Source organism: Cupressus sempervirens, chromosome 8 (genome assembly GCF_028749045.1).
Source record: "Cupressus sempervirens isolate cs-2001-9-10 chromosome 8, ASM2874904v1, whole genome shotgun sequence".
NCBI classification, from domain to species: domain Eukaryota; kingdom Viridiplantae; phylum Streptophyta; class Pinopsida; order Cupressales; family Cupressaceae; genus Cupressus; species Cupressus sempervirens.
Genome location: NC_143125.1, coordinates 5,477,803 through 5,494,176, shown reverse-complemented (window position 1 = coordinate 5,494,176; position 16,374 = coordinate 5,477,803). Strand labels below are relative to the sequence as shown.

The 16,374-nt window shown below is 35.2% G+C and overlaps 1 protein-coding gene across 1 annotated transcript in view; it reads left to right on the top strand.

Moving 5' to 3' along the window:
* The window catches only part of LOC149541282 (Cytochrome c oxidase biogenesis protein Cmc1-like protein), a 112,318-nt gene extending 98,093 nt beyond the window's left edge, over positions 1-14,225 (top strand). Inside the window, exon 3 of the mRNA XM_089796561.1 lies at positions 13,735-14,225. Within this exon, the coding sequence (XP_089652687.1) occupies positions 13,735-13,807 (73 nt within the window). The 3' untranslated portion in view covers positions 13,808-14,225. The remainder of the gene's footprint in view (positions 1-13,734) is intronic.
* The last annotated feature ends 2,149 nt before the right edge of the window (positions 14,226-16,374 follow it).

Below are 16,374 nucleotides of genomic sequence, written 5' to 3'. Positions count from 1 at the left end.
CGCATTTATTTGTTTGTATTTCAATACATACTATAAGAGTTATGTGCTTTGATCTTTTTCTTCGAGAATGTTATTGCAGGAAGAGGGAATCTACCACTTCTTCGAAGGCAGTCTTTAATGAAGAGCTTATATGATTGATATTCAGAGGGAGTTCAAAAGTCCTTGTGAGTGACTATAATTTTAATGGGCCTACCTCTTGTGTACATCATGAGGAAGTGACGACTTCCAAATTATCATCACTTGTATTTGCAAAAGTTATTGAAAGGCGACGATCTTACAATAACTGAACTTTCTATTATGATAGATATCTTACAATGTCTATGCAAATCATGACCGATTGTACTTTGCACAGTGGATGTTTATATGGTACACATTACATACCTTATAAACACTTTTGAGTAAATGGTGAATGTTATGCAAATTGATGTTTAGGAGGCCATCCCATAGAGTACTTAGTGAATATCATGCGACTTGATGTTTAGAAAGCCATTACTCACAGTACTTGGTGAACATCTTGCATCTTGACATTTCAAAAGCCATTACTCAAATTGTATTTGGTGAATATCATGTGTTGATATTCTTGAGACCAATACTCATGATATCATATGTGATATCAAACCTCATTGAATACTTGGTGAATATCATATGTTGATATTCTGTAGACCATTGCCCAAAGTACTTAGTGAATATCATATGTTGATATTCTGAAGGCCAATACTCATGATATCGAATGTGATATCAAAGTGGTGGAATTCTTTTGATCAAAGATTTCTTTAAGTTTTGCCATTCCGAATATTACCAATGGTGTAATAATCATGTGTTTATCCTTGTTCATTAAGAGGGAGTGTTAATGTAATAATTTAGTCAGATAAAATGTATTAAAAATACAAATATATTTATGAAATATTTTATAATAAAAATTTCAATATATTATGTTATGTTTTTGAAAAAATAAGCAACAAGAGGGTTATGGCCCATGGTGCAAAGCACATACAAATTCAAGGCCTAACAAACAAGCGAAGAACAACACAAAAGCCGTACATAGTCAGCACAAGGGGTGCTGATAGAAAACAAACTCACACCGGAAGTGAAGGTGGGTGAGGACACAAAGGAGAAGCCCACAAGAAAGGGCCAAACTCAACACAAGAGAAGGAGGGCATGAGTTCCTTTTTTTCTTTTGAACAACTGTCCAAGTGACACAATCCTTAGGATCCCCAACAAAGGAGACATCAAAAGGGTAGTCGACAACACAACCACGCGAGTGTTGAAGAAGTTGAGCCACATTAGCAGGACCAGGGTGCAAGGCCACGAAGAAGAGGGAGCTGAAATGCCTGCCAAGCTAGAGGTTCAAGCACAAGCAGAGTTGGTGGCAACAGTAGGAAGGCTTGGAAGAGCGGTTGAAGCAACCATAGCAGCTTGATTATGAACAGCAACATGCGCCACAACAAGACATCCGCAGGGGTAACATCATCATTAGTAGTATGGGAGACATCAGAGGAGGACTCCAAGAGCGAGTCATCAACATGAACAGTCAAATGGTTGGAACAAGCAACCTTGCACCAAGTAGCAACAACTTTGCAGTGTAGATGAGCACAATTCGAAGCTAAATGACCAATAGCAAAGTAGCGTTGATAGTGGAAGGGGAGGCCCTCATAATCTAGCACTTGTGTCCATGACTGATCCCCAACCATGAGCACCACATCACCATGAAGTGGCTGAGATAAGTCCAAGTCAACCAAAATATGAGCTAAAGTAGCAAGGCCCAAGGTTACTGTAGTATCATCAACCTTGAAGAGCTGCCCAATGGAGTTCCCAACAACCTCATAGCAAGACATCTCCTAGAAGTGCAATGGGAGATTAGGAAGGCGAACCCATGTCAAATGCACATTAAGTGGTTTAGTAAGGGGGTTGAAAAAAGTTGTCCAAGGTTTGGCAGAAAGGGAATGATCCCCCCAAACCCACATCTTGCTCACAATAAGATCTCGATCTTGAGAAGAAGAAAAGACAACTATAAAGAAACACTTAGCAAGAGGGTAAAGGTCAAAATCCCCAAAGACAAGGGGTTTCCAACTAGTTACCCAACTCTGAAGATCCAAGAGAGAAGGCCAAAGACCTGCAAATCGACCCACCAATCCACAATGTTGGTAGCAATCAATATTTTCGACCACGTTAGAGCCACAAACCACCATAGGTGAGGTCTTGGCATAGGAAATGGGATGAGCTTCAGCTCTTGGAGGGTCGGTAGAAGCATACTTAGCAGGATGAGCATAACTCTTGTTGAATCTGCGAGAAGATTTTGGAAGGGGAGGCCCTCCTAACCTAACGCTGCTAGTAGTAGCAGCCTGAGAAGCCGCTAGAGAATCTGCGGCCGAATGAACAACAAGGACCCCAGAAGCAGTGGCCAAAGGGGCAGCAAAAATGCCGGAAGGAACAGGGCCAAGCAGGGGCAAAGGGCCCACTTTTTCACCGCAAATCATGGACACCACAGATCCACCAACAGATAGCAGCGACAAAGTAGCCTGAGAAGAGGTAGCCTGAGAAGAGATAGCGGGCACAACAGGTGTAGAAGCCCTAATCGTAGTGACAATGAAGACAACATACATTATTTTTTGTCATACAAATGTTGTTATATATTATTATTGTATAAATAATTAAATGAAATCATATATATATATATAAAATTTAACATTTGCTAAAATCTTTATACAATAATAATCGAACATTAAAAGGACTGACTGTCAAACTAATGTTGATCGACTACTTTACATATGTTAAATTGTCATTTGTGCAAGGGGGCATCTTGGTACCGACGTGGATCCACATCCATGATGAGATGCATCTCTTCGTTCACAGCTAACCTATGTGACTAGTCAGACACCTTGTGTCTCCTCTGACTCATAATACGAGCATCTGAACCTGCAAATAAAATATCGAATACATCATTGTTTAATAATCTCTAGTCTTTGGTAAGTAGTCGGTCGAAAGTCTTCTACAATTTAGAACATATAACAGTAAAACATATATCTCCAACAAGTATGTGTGCAATACACCTGCAATGAATTATGAGCGACTCATCTGCAACAGTACAACGAATATAATCGCAAGCATTTCTGGTTTGTCAATTTCATTGTGAAAGAATCTATCAGTATTTGGCAGTAAAATACTACTTAATCAAAACTATTGAATTATTAGAATCATTGCAAATGTACTAACATTGCCATAGTTATAGATGTGTTCCAAATGCAGATTTGAATCCCATATAAATGAGAGGAGACATTTCTCATCATGAGACATGTCTATGGTTTAATCATCATTAATTAATAATATATTAACAAAAATGATAATATGTATAACTATATATATGTATATAATATACAATAATATATATTATTTAACATGGATAAGTATATATAGGAAATGATGATTTACCAATAACAATAATGTATCTTAGATCGAATCAGTTCGACTGAAGCTACAACCTTAACACTCCCTCTTAGCTAGGGAGGATTTGTAGAACACATTATTCTCTTAAGTATATGAAGAGATATCATCTTAGTATGATATTCTTGGAATGACATATTTATGGATATCAACATAAATCTATCAACTTAGATATTATCTTTCAATATAATCATAAGTATGATTCAACAAGAAATATCAATCATATGATGTTCATCATATGTATATTCTTTTGGTATGTACATTGGCATCAAATTCTTGATGCCTACCAAAAGAATATGTTATATCCTTGAAGGATATGAATAATATGAGTTATCTGATTTTCGACACTCAGGGACAATAGCATAACAAGAAATCACAATGTCATGGTCTCTATCATGATCTCTGACACTCTGGGACAACAACATAATGAAGTCTGATCATGATACGTTCATTATCATAACTTCCAGCATTATGGAACAACTTAATGAAGTCTGTCATGATAACAGGCCTACCATGTATAAGATCGTCACCTTACAATGGTTACCTTCTGTTAATATATGTCAACGAAAGATCGTCACCTTTCATTAGATATCATATGCGAAATAGTAACCACCATGAACCAAGTCAGAGGGTGGTACAAGGGCTTTCACCTCAATTCTCTCTCACGGAGAAGAATATTTTACAATGAATTTCACTTAGAACTTCTCCCTCATAGAGAAGATATCTTTCACAAAGGATTGTACCTCAAAAATTCTCCCTCTAAACAATGATCTTCAGAAGTCAGGTCCTATAGTTACTCCCGTTGAGACTCTTTGCCCATCAATGCCTGTCGGATTCCCTATGAATCTGATATTAATCTTTCAACCTTTAGGTGAGAAGTTATTTCTTCCTCGTGATGTACACATGAGTAGGCCCATCACAATCATGTAGTCATACACATGTTAGACTCCGTCTAAGTATCAATCTTCTAAGCTCCTTGTATAAGGTTGTCTCTTGATGAAGTATTGAACTCCCTCTTGATATGAAAGGATACTCATTATCTCAATCATCAAAGATATTCACTTCTTGAGCCTCACTTTAACCAGCCAGATCATCAGATGACTATTAAATTCTAGATCACAACTTCTTTCGAGTTACTACCATAAGTTTGAGTCTACACAATATTTGGTAGCATGTGTAAAGTACCAGCCCGCTTTTCCTGCAAGATCATCCCTACACATAAAGGAAAACAAAAATCAAGGCAAATAACTCTTATAGCATGTATAGAATTACAAATAGGAGAGAGACTGCAATGAGTAGATAAATGTAAAAGATAAGAATGCTTATTTGCACATGATGGTTCATAGACATTTGAGAATGAAACAAGTTTGAACTTTGATAGTGTCCCTTCTTTGACATATCACCTCTAAAGATGGTTCAAATGAGAATGGAACATTGATTATCACTCCTCCCCACAATGTAAGATTCCGATTGATTCTGTTTTATGGAGTTTTTAATCCAATGAGAGACAATTTTGCATGAATGATATCAACCTCTATGTCATATCAGTATAACTCCATGGTGAGAGAATTATCACGCATACATGCACACTAGAAATCCTAGTGTCCAAGTTTTCTTTTTAGTATTAGATTGCAAGCTTCATTAGCGTATGATATTCACCATTTTGATATCACATTTGAGTATTGGTCCCCAGAATAACAATATATGATATTCACCAAATACTCTTTGAGTAATGGCCTTCAGAATGTTGAGATGCAAGATATTCACCAAGCACTTAGAATAATTGTCTCCTTTCAATAATTTCTACAAATACGAGTGGTATCATTTGGAAGTCGTCACTTCCTCATGATGTACACAGGGGGTAGGCCCATTAAAATTGCATAGTCGCGAGGCATATTCATGAATCACAATCCTCTTGACTGCTACAATTATTGATCACTGGAGAATCCATCTCAACATGGTTTACTCGCTCTCAATGAATATGACCGAGATCTTTGAAGGTTGACTGAATCACATCTTCTATCTGCTCCCTCTCTTTCAAGATTGCCTCTAATAAAATGTCAGGCTCTCTCTGAATTTGAATCTAAATCTCCCTTTTCTGCAATAACATTCTCGGAGGAAAAGATCAAGGTTTATAGCTTGTATAGAAATAAGAAAGAGACTACTGTAATACCCAAGGATAATAATTCTGTATAATAAGATCATTTCAATATAATATAGATCTAACTTAAATCTGTATTTTCAACATATTATTTTCTGATTAGTGACACACACCAATATATATATATATAATCACCATATATATTATTTGTGAAATTTTACATCTCTCTATATAAATAAATATAACATAAATAAGTCTATAAATAAAATACCATAAATTCACGTAAAACAAAATAAATTCATATACTTCTTATATCCATCCACATTAGTTTATCTTTATTCCTTCCAAAAATTAAATTGCATATATTTTCTTCTTTTAATATAGGGAATCTTCTTACTACTCTTTAGTCTTTTGACTACCGTGCATCGGTTTATTCCCCTCTATGTGGTGTATGAACCCTTCATTTGATGAGCTAGTCGTCAAAGTCCAAAGTTAACATGCTCAACAATGTTTAGATTCATTATTTCTTCCATTTATTCCCATGTTATTTCAACCTATCTAACTATCGAAGTCTCTGGTGATGTAGTGCTTCAATCCACTATAAATTGAATCTTCAATATTCACTCAGATTAAAGAGAGAAATTACTGTGTACTGCATCGAGTTGAGTTTATATTAAGAAATGAATTACTGCTTGTTGCAATGCAATGAAAGAATCATTGACTTTGATATTGCATATAGATTCATGCCCGGTTAAGTTGTAGATTGAAAGTCTCGTGCTGCTGTAATCTTTCACCTCTAGAAAAATATAAACCAAAATCTTTGATTGGTCTCCAAATACTCTCCCTCAAGAATGACTATTTAACACTCTTTTTCTTTATTCAGAGATATCAGAGGGATGCCTCGACCCTCCTTATTGAAATGTCATATGATATTAATACAATTCTGATAAATATTTTTTCTTCTGCCACAAACCACTTGTAAATAGTGATCATTTTGTATTTATCGAACAATGGCTTAAAATTTTGTGGCAAATTGACTCTTATAAAGCTAGATTTGGCATTTTGTATTCACTGTAAAGACCCCTTCACATTTTTTGTAGGTTGTTCACTTAATATCTTGAATTTTTGTATGATTGAGTATGATAATTTTATCATCACATGTTATTCATATGGGCTTGACAAAAATGATCGCCACTTATTATAGATCTACTATTCAATTCTGGTACCCATTCTCTCATGATTGATACACTACTCGTTTTGAACTAAGGAGTTCTCAAACTTACTACATACGAGATACCTCCCTTATAGAAATATTGTTTTCATCATGTTGCGATTGGTCTGATGTTCTTTGAACAAAAGAATGACTAGTCATGGGTTCCAATATTCTTTAAAATGTCACTTTTTTTTTTCTTTTTTAAAAGGGTGTTTTGGTATGATGTATCTCACGACTACGGTGGGGCACTTTGAATAGTTGATCAAGAATTTAAAAAAATTCATTGTCAAGTATATATCCCTTGAACAATTATCTCTATTTAGCGATGGTTAACATGGATATTTCCATCCAACCGATTTGATAATCCTTTGCAACTCATGATTGGCTTCTCTCAATATCTTCTTATCACTCTCTCAAGACATATATCTATTTCTTTCATGTAGTGTATGCATCCATATTCATCAGCAACGGTATTTGCAACATCTAAATTTTTTTGAATATTAATGCTACATTTTATCAATCGTTCTAAAATTTGGCAAATAATTTTCTATACATATCTTTTTCAACCTAGCTCTAATACCATGTTGAATTATCAAGATCGTTGCAAATGAACTAACATTGCCATAGTTATAGATGTGTTCCAAATGCAGATTTGAATCCCATATAAATATGAGAGAGAAGAGACATGTCTCATGAAGAGACATGTCTATGGTTTAATCATCATTAATTAATAATATATTAACAAAAATGATAATATGTATAACCAAAAAAATAAAAAATAAAATTATATATATAATAAAAAATATATTATATGCAATAATATATATTATTTAACATGGATAAGTATATATAGGAAATGATGATTTGCCAATAACAATAATGTATCTTAGATTGAATCAATCCCACTGAAGCTACAACCATAACAGAAACAAGCTATATATAATCTCTGATTTGTACAGTCAATTCGGACAAAGACAAGATTGTTATCATAGTGCAGCAAATCAATTTCCTTAACATAAATTTGATAACAAATATTTTGAAATCCATATATATATATATATATATATATATATATATATATATATATATATATATATATACAAAGTTATTGATTCGGATGCTGATTCTGGAAGCGGTGATGGGGACACAACCCAAGAACAGAATGGACACAACAGAAAAGGGGAAATTATATTCACTGAGAAAAATAAGCTAGTACAAACAGTATAGAGAAAATAAACTTCAAAACATGCCCTAAGGGCTTACAATAGCATAAATCTAGAGATAATTTCTCCTGTCAGTACCTCCTCTCAAACTCCACTTCGAACTGCCTTTTACAATGCCAGGAATCTCCTTAAATAGACCCCGGAGGGTTAAGGACTAGGAATACATTCTAGAAAGTGCTAGTAGGCATCCACTGACCAAATAGAAGGTTCCAGAAGCTGCGTTAGAAGTCGGTGCAAATCTAGAAGAATCCAGAAACGGTAACCGAACTTCCGGGAGGCATAACTTTTGAACCATAGCTCCGATTGATGAATCGTTTACATTTTCGGAAAGCTCTCGAAGCGCTCTATAGCCCTATGGACAAGCTTCGCTCGTCCCCCATTTTTCGGCCCTTTTCAAGGTCATTTAATGCCCCTAACCTGACTTTGAAGCATTCTTAGGAGGTCTCCAAAACTCAGAAAATTGTAATAACTTTCAAACCGTGGGGCCTTTTGACCTGATTCTTTTTCTGGAATGCTTTAAATCACAATTACATTCATCTAGCCAATTTTCACCTTCTAGTTCACCAAAATGATGGCCCAATTACATGCTCCTATTTTTTTGGGATTTTCTAGCTCACTGATAGTGGAACTGTGAGAGTTGGAACCTTTATTTGACCCAAATGGGTATCCAAAAATGAAAACACATGAAACAGAAACTAAGTCTAAGTACATTTTTTTGGGTGACACAGGATTGTCCTTATACCTCTGGATGCTCCTGCATCAAGCGGATACAGGATGCGAGGATTTTTTTTTTTTTGGATGCGGATGCAGGAGGAAACGTGTGTGTGTATATATATTATATATATAATATATGCAAAGAAATGCAAGAAATATACAAAAACAAATCATTTGATAGTATGACTATGAATCTATGATACTTAAGCCTTTATCAAAATTCATATGATATATCAATATCAATATGTGCTTGTCCAACATAAGTGTTTAGTCTTAGACAATAAGTTCAAATAGGTCATGTTCAAAATTCCAACAAAATAAAAACATAGTTAATGATTGAAGACTCAATCAATCAAAGTCTGACTTTGAATCATAGGGATTCACAAGAAAATCCACATTCTCAACATCATCTCCAACTGCTGAAAGATCATTTGAACCAAACATGGTTCCACTTATGCTAGATGCACCACGTGCCACACTATCATCATCACCTTCCTCAACTGTAATAAGATCATGAAGTGTTGCATCCAAATCTGCACACTCAGGGGCTACATCCCAAAGCTTTGTTGCCCCTTTCTTGTAATGATCATGCGCAAGTTGGCGTGGACAAAGACCAAGTCCTTAGCTTTCTTGGAGGCCAACTGTTTGTGCTTCATTGAATGGATAAAGGAGTATGTATCCAATTCCTTTCAGTAGAAGAAGAACTAGCAACCTAGATAGTTGTCACAAAACATACAAATGAAAAGCAAATTAATTTTAAAGAATGTGTGAAACACTAAACTCTAGAATGCAAGTGTAAACGTAAAAATTTAAAACAAATTAACATAACAAAATTAAAAACTTACTTGCGATAGGACCTTGATTGCAAGAGGTTGAAGATGCTTGAAAGGTTGACCATACATGTACCACCATGTGATAGCTCCCATTCTATTTTGGTCCTCTAGTGCAAATGGAGAATGCCTTAATCTTGAAGCAAACAACCCAAATTCTTCCCTCACTTTTTCATCCATTTCTTCTAGTGGGAAGAGTCTTGTAAGAGCTTTGTGACACCCCTCAACAAGCTCCTCATCCGCAAATGGTGCGACTCTACCCGGCATACCAACTACCTCCTCACTATAGTACCATTTGCTTAATGCAACTTTTACCTTGAGGAGTCGTCTCATAACAATTGTACGAGATGCAAAATGGGTCTCAGCGACCAAAGCAAGTTGATAATATGTCAATTGACAATATAATTATAAATTTTAATTTTTAACTAAATTACAAAACCATAGAACTTAGTAATTTAAAAAAATTAAGTTATCTTCAGCAACTCCAATTTGGAGTATGTTCTAAAAATGGATTATGACATGTGGTGGTTGGTCACAAACATTTGTATGTCCTCCCCCTCTTCGTATATTTTCTTCACCCACTCTACTTCAGTGCCAATGCTCTGCATGATCAAGTTAAGGGAGTGAACAGTACATGGGGTCCAAAAAATATGCTCATACCAACTCTCAACTTAAGTACTTGCTCCCTTGCAATTTTTGGTAGTTTGTGACCACTTGTACCACATTCTCACTACCCACCATCTCAATGGCCTCGATGAGAATTCTAGAAATGAAGTTGGAATCCTTCACTTGCTCCTCACAATCAATAGCCTTCAAAAACATTGCCCCTTTGGGGGAAACTGCAATCACATTAATCAGTGGCTGGTTTCTTGTATCCTTCCAACCATCTGACACATTAGTTAGACCTGAAGTTTTCCAAGATTTTTTGATTGGTTAAAGGTCTCTCTATATGTATATTCTCTTGTTGTAATAGAGTCATATGCACCTTTTCATATCTCGGGCTTGTGTAGTCAGTTGGTGATTCTTTGATCACTGCCACCATTTTTTTCTAATATGGCAATCTCACCAAGTTGAAAGGAAGCCCATTCGCATAGAGGCAACGTGCAATAGCTTCATCAGCGTGGTCTCTTGCCTTCAATTTAATGCGGTGGGCAATGGGCCTCTTTTCCGGGTTGAAATTTCCACTTCTTCCTCATCCTCTTCTGGCACAAGTACTTCTAAGAATGGGTGTTGGGAGGATGCAATTGGTTTAGTGGGTGTATGCAACTTGCTCTTTGAGGAAGGACCTTGATAGTAGCTTTTTTTTGATCTATTGATCAATGCATCAGCATCTTCTTGTTCTCTTACAAATGAAAGTATTTATGCACTAGTCATACCAGTACCATTTTTGCCTTTGCACATTCCAAATCCTTTGCTAGCAGGGCCCATAAAGGAATATGAGCTATTGAATGGTTTTCCTTTGTTACTTTGATAATAATTGCACTTCCAATAGTATGAGCCACCTCCTGAAACTTGTGATATCCGTGTTGTATGTCTCCACAAAAGAGAACCTATATCAACCTTGAAATTATCAGTGCCTTCCCCTCCTTGGCCCCCTACTGAACTTTGACTAGTACTACCACCGGTATCCATTCTTGCCTAGTTTTTTGCAATCTATTTTGTAAGAAAATAAATAAATTTTAATTAGGTCCTAACAACTATGAACATCATGCATACAAGTGGAAAGAAGTGAGGAAAAACTACTAAAATAGATACCCAAAGTTGCTTCTACATATGTTTCAAAAAAAAATATTGAAAAAAACCTTTATAAAAATCTTCAAGTACTTGAAAAAAATCATCAAAACTCTAAAAAATTCATCAAAATACTCAAGAATGGGATTGATCACTTACCTTGAATGATTTAAACTCCTTTGACAAAGCTCTCTCTCCCTCTTCGATCAATCCTCTTCGAAAATGCTGAACTTGGCTTCACAATGACAATGAAAACTAGAGACCAAATGAGAAGTGGCTGTAGGTGCAATCAAAGTTCCAAAATGAGTTGTGAATGCTTCAATATTCACCTTTAAGGTCATTTTAGGGTTTCATAGCAAAAAATAACCTAAAAATGCAATTACAACACATGTTTAATTGGCAACTTAAGTCTTATAAAATGTTTTTAATTGTTTTTTTTCACTTTACCAGCTGTTGGGCCCGCGGATGCTCTCAGATGCGTCCGGAAGCCAGCCGCAGGCTCCTAGATGTGTTTGGAAGCTAGTCTGGCTTCCGGCCAGCATCCGCAGGGCTTCCGGACACATTCCGCATCCGTTTGCATCCGATGTGGAAGTCTCTGCCTTCTAAGACGAATCGGTATCCTAGTATATATATATTAAAAGGTCTCTCTATATATATTAAATATAAATCAACAAAAGAGAGAATACTTATACATAATTCAGTAAATTGAATAAAGCTGATCACAAATTTAACATATTAAACAAAGGAGATGAAAGCTCCTTATATAGATTTACGAAGACGATGTTTCTAAAAAGAAACAATTGAAAACAAAAGACGAAAATAAAAACTACGGTCTCCCTAATCTACTAAAGCCCAACTAAGATGACCTGTAAAGAAACATTACAATATTCTAATACCGATGCAGATACTTGTATCTTTAAAAGGAATTTTGACCACTCTCCATCATTGTTGGTTTATTATCCAAATAGTGAGAGCCACCAGAAAGATACTTCCAATTTGTGTCTCTTGCCGCAAAGCCTGTCCTTACATTACCTGAATTGCCCTTTGCACTTTGCAGCACCATCGAAGTTGAGTTTTACTCTTGTTGAGTCATAACAACTTAAGAAGCTTACTTTACTTTACTTCTCTCTGCCTTATAATGAGAACCTTACCTGGTTTATGTTAAAAAACAAATGATTACCTGAAAACAGTACATTTGTTCTAGCACGAGGGGTGACATATTAGTTTAAGGGAAGCCTTGCTTTTTAAGTAAACCCTTTAGAGTATAAATTAGAAAATAAAATCCTCATTATAGTTTGAAACTTTGAAATGCCATAACCCTAATCCTAAACAAAAAGTATTTAGTCTGCCTTCCCTCTGTATTTTTTTGTCTTAAGTGCAAAAATCAGCTGGACATATATATTGAAAACCACTTCTAAAATTTTGAAAGACTCCTGGGACTGCATAACAAACACAGTGGGGGCTGATTCTCAAGTTAGGCACAAGGTTCTTGAGTGTAAGCAGTTTTCTATATCTAACATCTGCAACTTGCATAGAAAATTTATTTGATGCTATTCATTCTGCAACTCCACAAAGCAGAGTACAATTCAACTATTAGCACATTTTGTAAAACAATATGGCTTTGAAGGATGGTAGGTGATCTGAATTTAGCGATGTATATCCAATGCTATCTATCTTGTGAAGCATGCCATGCTTGATGACAAGACCAAACTTAATTAAGGTTTATCACAGCTATGTTAAACAGTTTCTGCAGAACAGGGTAATGAAATCCACCTGTTATGAAACTTAAGATGAGCTAAAATTTTTTTCCAAGGGATTAGGCACAAGCATGATAGATTTCATATGAAGTTTAATGTGAAAGAATAATATAAAATCGTTAAGGGTTTCATTATTAATTTATATGTTATCTTCCATGCTGATGTCTGACATGTGGCAGGATAGCTGTATTTGTTTGTGCGGTTTTCTTTAGCCATACAGAAGTGTAATTGCTTTTAGCATTGGATATAATTTGACTTTATTCACTGACTAATGCAATGATGCATGCTGTAGATGTATTTTGCTGCAGTTTTATTACTAATATGTTAACGCAGGGCAATCCATTTTGTTAATTCAGCCTGTGTTTTGAGGTTACACAAATGTCAGTAAAATATCTAGGCATTCTTAATTTCTTTGTGCTGCAATTCGTCTCTTTTTTTGTTTTATTTGTCTTATATGAATTTCAACATAAAATGCTACGTTTTGGTAGCTTGTATCAGAAGAATTCTTCTTACATGAACTTTCAATAAAAATCTCTATATTTCAAATGTTCTTTAGGAAATTGTGTAATGTGATGAATCTGCAAGCAAGGAGATTAAAATTGTGAAGACAATTGTTGATGGATAAGAAATATAATATCTTTTTCTTTCTGTTAACTATTATTTGTCATGAAGATTTATCAAACCATGATACTTTCTTTGATATTATATTCATTTATTCTGCCAGCACAAATGATGAGGTATTGGAGGAGTACAAGAAAAATTACATCTTGGAACAAGAACGCAAAGCAAAGTTGTAAATTGTGAAGTTTCTTTTCACATAATTTTTTGAAGGGTGAGTTATAATCTTAGTATGCTATTCAAGATGTATTTGTCATTGATAGACTGCAAATGTAGCCTCTATGATCAGGCATTGGTCAGATATCTGGTTAACGAGTCTACAAGTGCCAATCTGCAAGTGCTTATTTTCATTACTGAATGAAGGATTCCACCTTGGTAAAAGAAAGAATTTTAAAAGATAAAAAGAACAAAAAAATCATCATTGTATCTAAACCTGGAAGGTTGGATAGAGCACAAGATCACGTCTTAATATGACAAGGCATTTGAAAAATATTGTGTAGCATTATTTTACCAAATTTTCTACCAAACTTGGTGATTCACAATCGGGAGGGAACATATTTTCAGAACAATATATTTTTTTCATTTTAGAGGTTTTAATTATTTGCATTGGCTTGATGGCTGTTGATATTATCTCGCTGTACATTTATTTCCGAACATTGAAAACTTGTTTATTTATATAATCTTTATGTCTCCACTAATTCAAAGAAAATTAAGGGCAATTGTAAGCTGTGTCTTCTCATGCTGAATCTCAAGGTTTTTAAAATTAGGACTTGAGATATTGAACATGGCAGATTAAGACTATTCCAATAGTGTAAAATGGGTATTACAAGGTATTACTTGGGAACAATTCTAAAACCTGTGGAGGTAGGGGAAGAATAGCATATTTCATTTACTACTGATTTTCATTGTATGCATTACGCACTTGCTTGCATTTTTTGAATATTAAGTTTCCACTCTGCAGATGCTGCTTTCTATTGATGCTTCAATATTTTAGAATTTTATATGCCTAAGTTGTGATTAATAGATATTTAATTATTAATTAATAAAGGAACAAAAGCAACTGTGTATGATTAGGAAGGGACACACTAATAATTCGTTAACATGTAAAAACTATTTGTATCAATGAACCAAGGACAATCTATGACCAAAAACCTGAATCTGGTGTTATCTTGCATGTTCAAAGCTGCCTGTACGTGTATAATTGCTTTAACATTAATCTTCAGCGCGTTATCATTTATGCCCATATCTCTATATCTTCTTATTCTTAAATAATACATAGCTATTATTTTGGCATTGCAAGTGTTCATTTTGTCGTCGTTGTATTCTCTAAAATCTTTCCCTGTCGAGATTTTGCCCACAGCAATAGAACATTGCAAAATGATACAAACAACATAAGGTTTTGGAACTTGGTGACTGAGAAGGGATTTATTAAAATCAAATAACAAGCTGAAGGAGGCACTTGAGCATGTAACAGACTTATGAAAATTGCCAAACCCAAACCCAATGAGAGGGCATATCCCCAACCAAGCCCAAAACTGTCATTATGTCAGGTGCCTAAATCCAAAACCACCTCAAATCCATGCCCCACTTCCAAACCTGCCATTCTTCTTTAACCACATCCAAAACTTCTAAAACCATAATTACCTTCTAGTCTTGCCATTTCACTTTAAAGATGAAAGCCAATTCTTGACCCATAGTGCAAATCCTCAATCTCCTTCCAAGACTGCCACTCTTTTCCAAACATGAAAACTCCAAACACAAGAGGAGGTATACTTGCCATTCCATTCCAAAGGCGAAAATCTGAACTCCAATCATAGTAACTGAATCATCACATGCAACAATTGAACTGAAACTTCCAAACATTCCCCAACATGTTCCTTTACCCACTTCACTACTCTAACCAACCACAAACATTGCTATCACATCCATCATCTTCCTTATGAAAGTAGAAGCGATTGAAGTCTTCAAAGTTTCATTGTAGAATGAAGGCCCTATTTTGGGAGCCACAATATCTTAGGCATATCAAAGGAAGACCCCTCAAGACTCTATTACATTCACTTGGCTTGATGCTCTAGGGAAGTTGATGCAAAATATTCCACAACAAAGGATAACAAAGAATAATACTTAAATAAAGTATATGAGATTACATATGATGCCACTTCAATTGACACTCCTTATTCGAGAGTGGAATATTATGGGGAAATCGGATCAACGTAGCAAGAAGATGAAGATTGTTATATTGAGACTTGCAACTCTATTGGAAAAGATGTACAGATGGCTTAAGTTAAACCTCCAACTAAAGAAAGAAAAAGGAGATAAAGAAGATTGAGAAGGTTGTTGGAGATTCAAACTCCAATCTAAGAAATTACTCTCCAAATCAATTAGTTGTACCATGTGGTTGCAAAGGAAAATGATGGGGAAATCAATTGTAAGATCTCCATCTTTGAACCTAGAAGCTTTATTTTCTCATGCTAGTTAGTCTAAGGTGAAGAAAAAGGTACAAACATATTCAAAGTTGACCATAGATGCTAAACATCATAGAATGTTCAAGTGTCCATTATGAGGATAGAAAAGCGTAAGGGAGAAGTTACCTCTAACAACTACCAATAAGGGCCTTGCAACTAAAGAGTTGAGACATTGATGAATTCAAGGTTTAACATGAAAACCATGATTAGAGGATTGAAGGAGAGTAAACCAAAATCAATGCAAGGTTCAAACAAAAGAAGCAACTACATATTTGAAACAT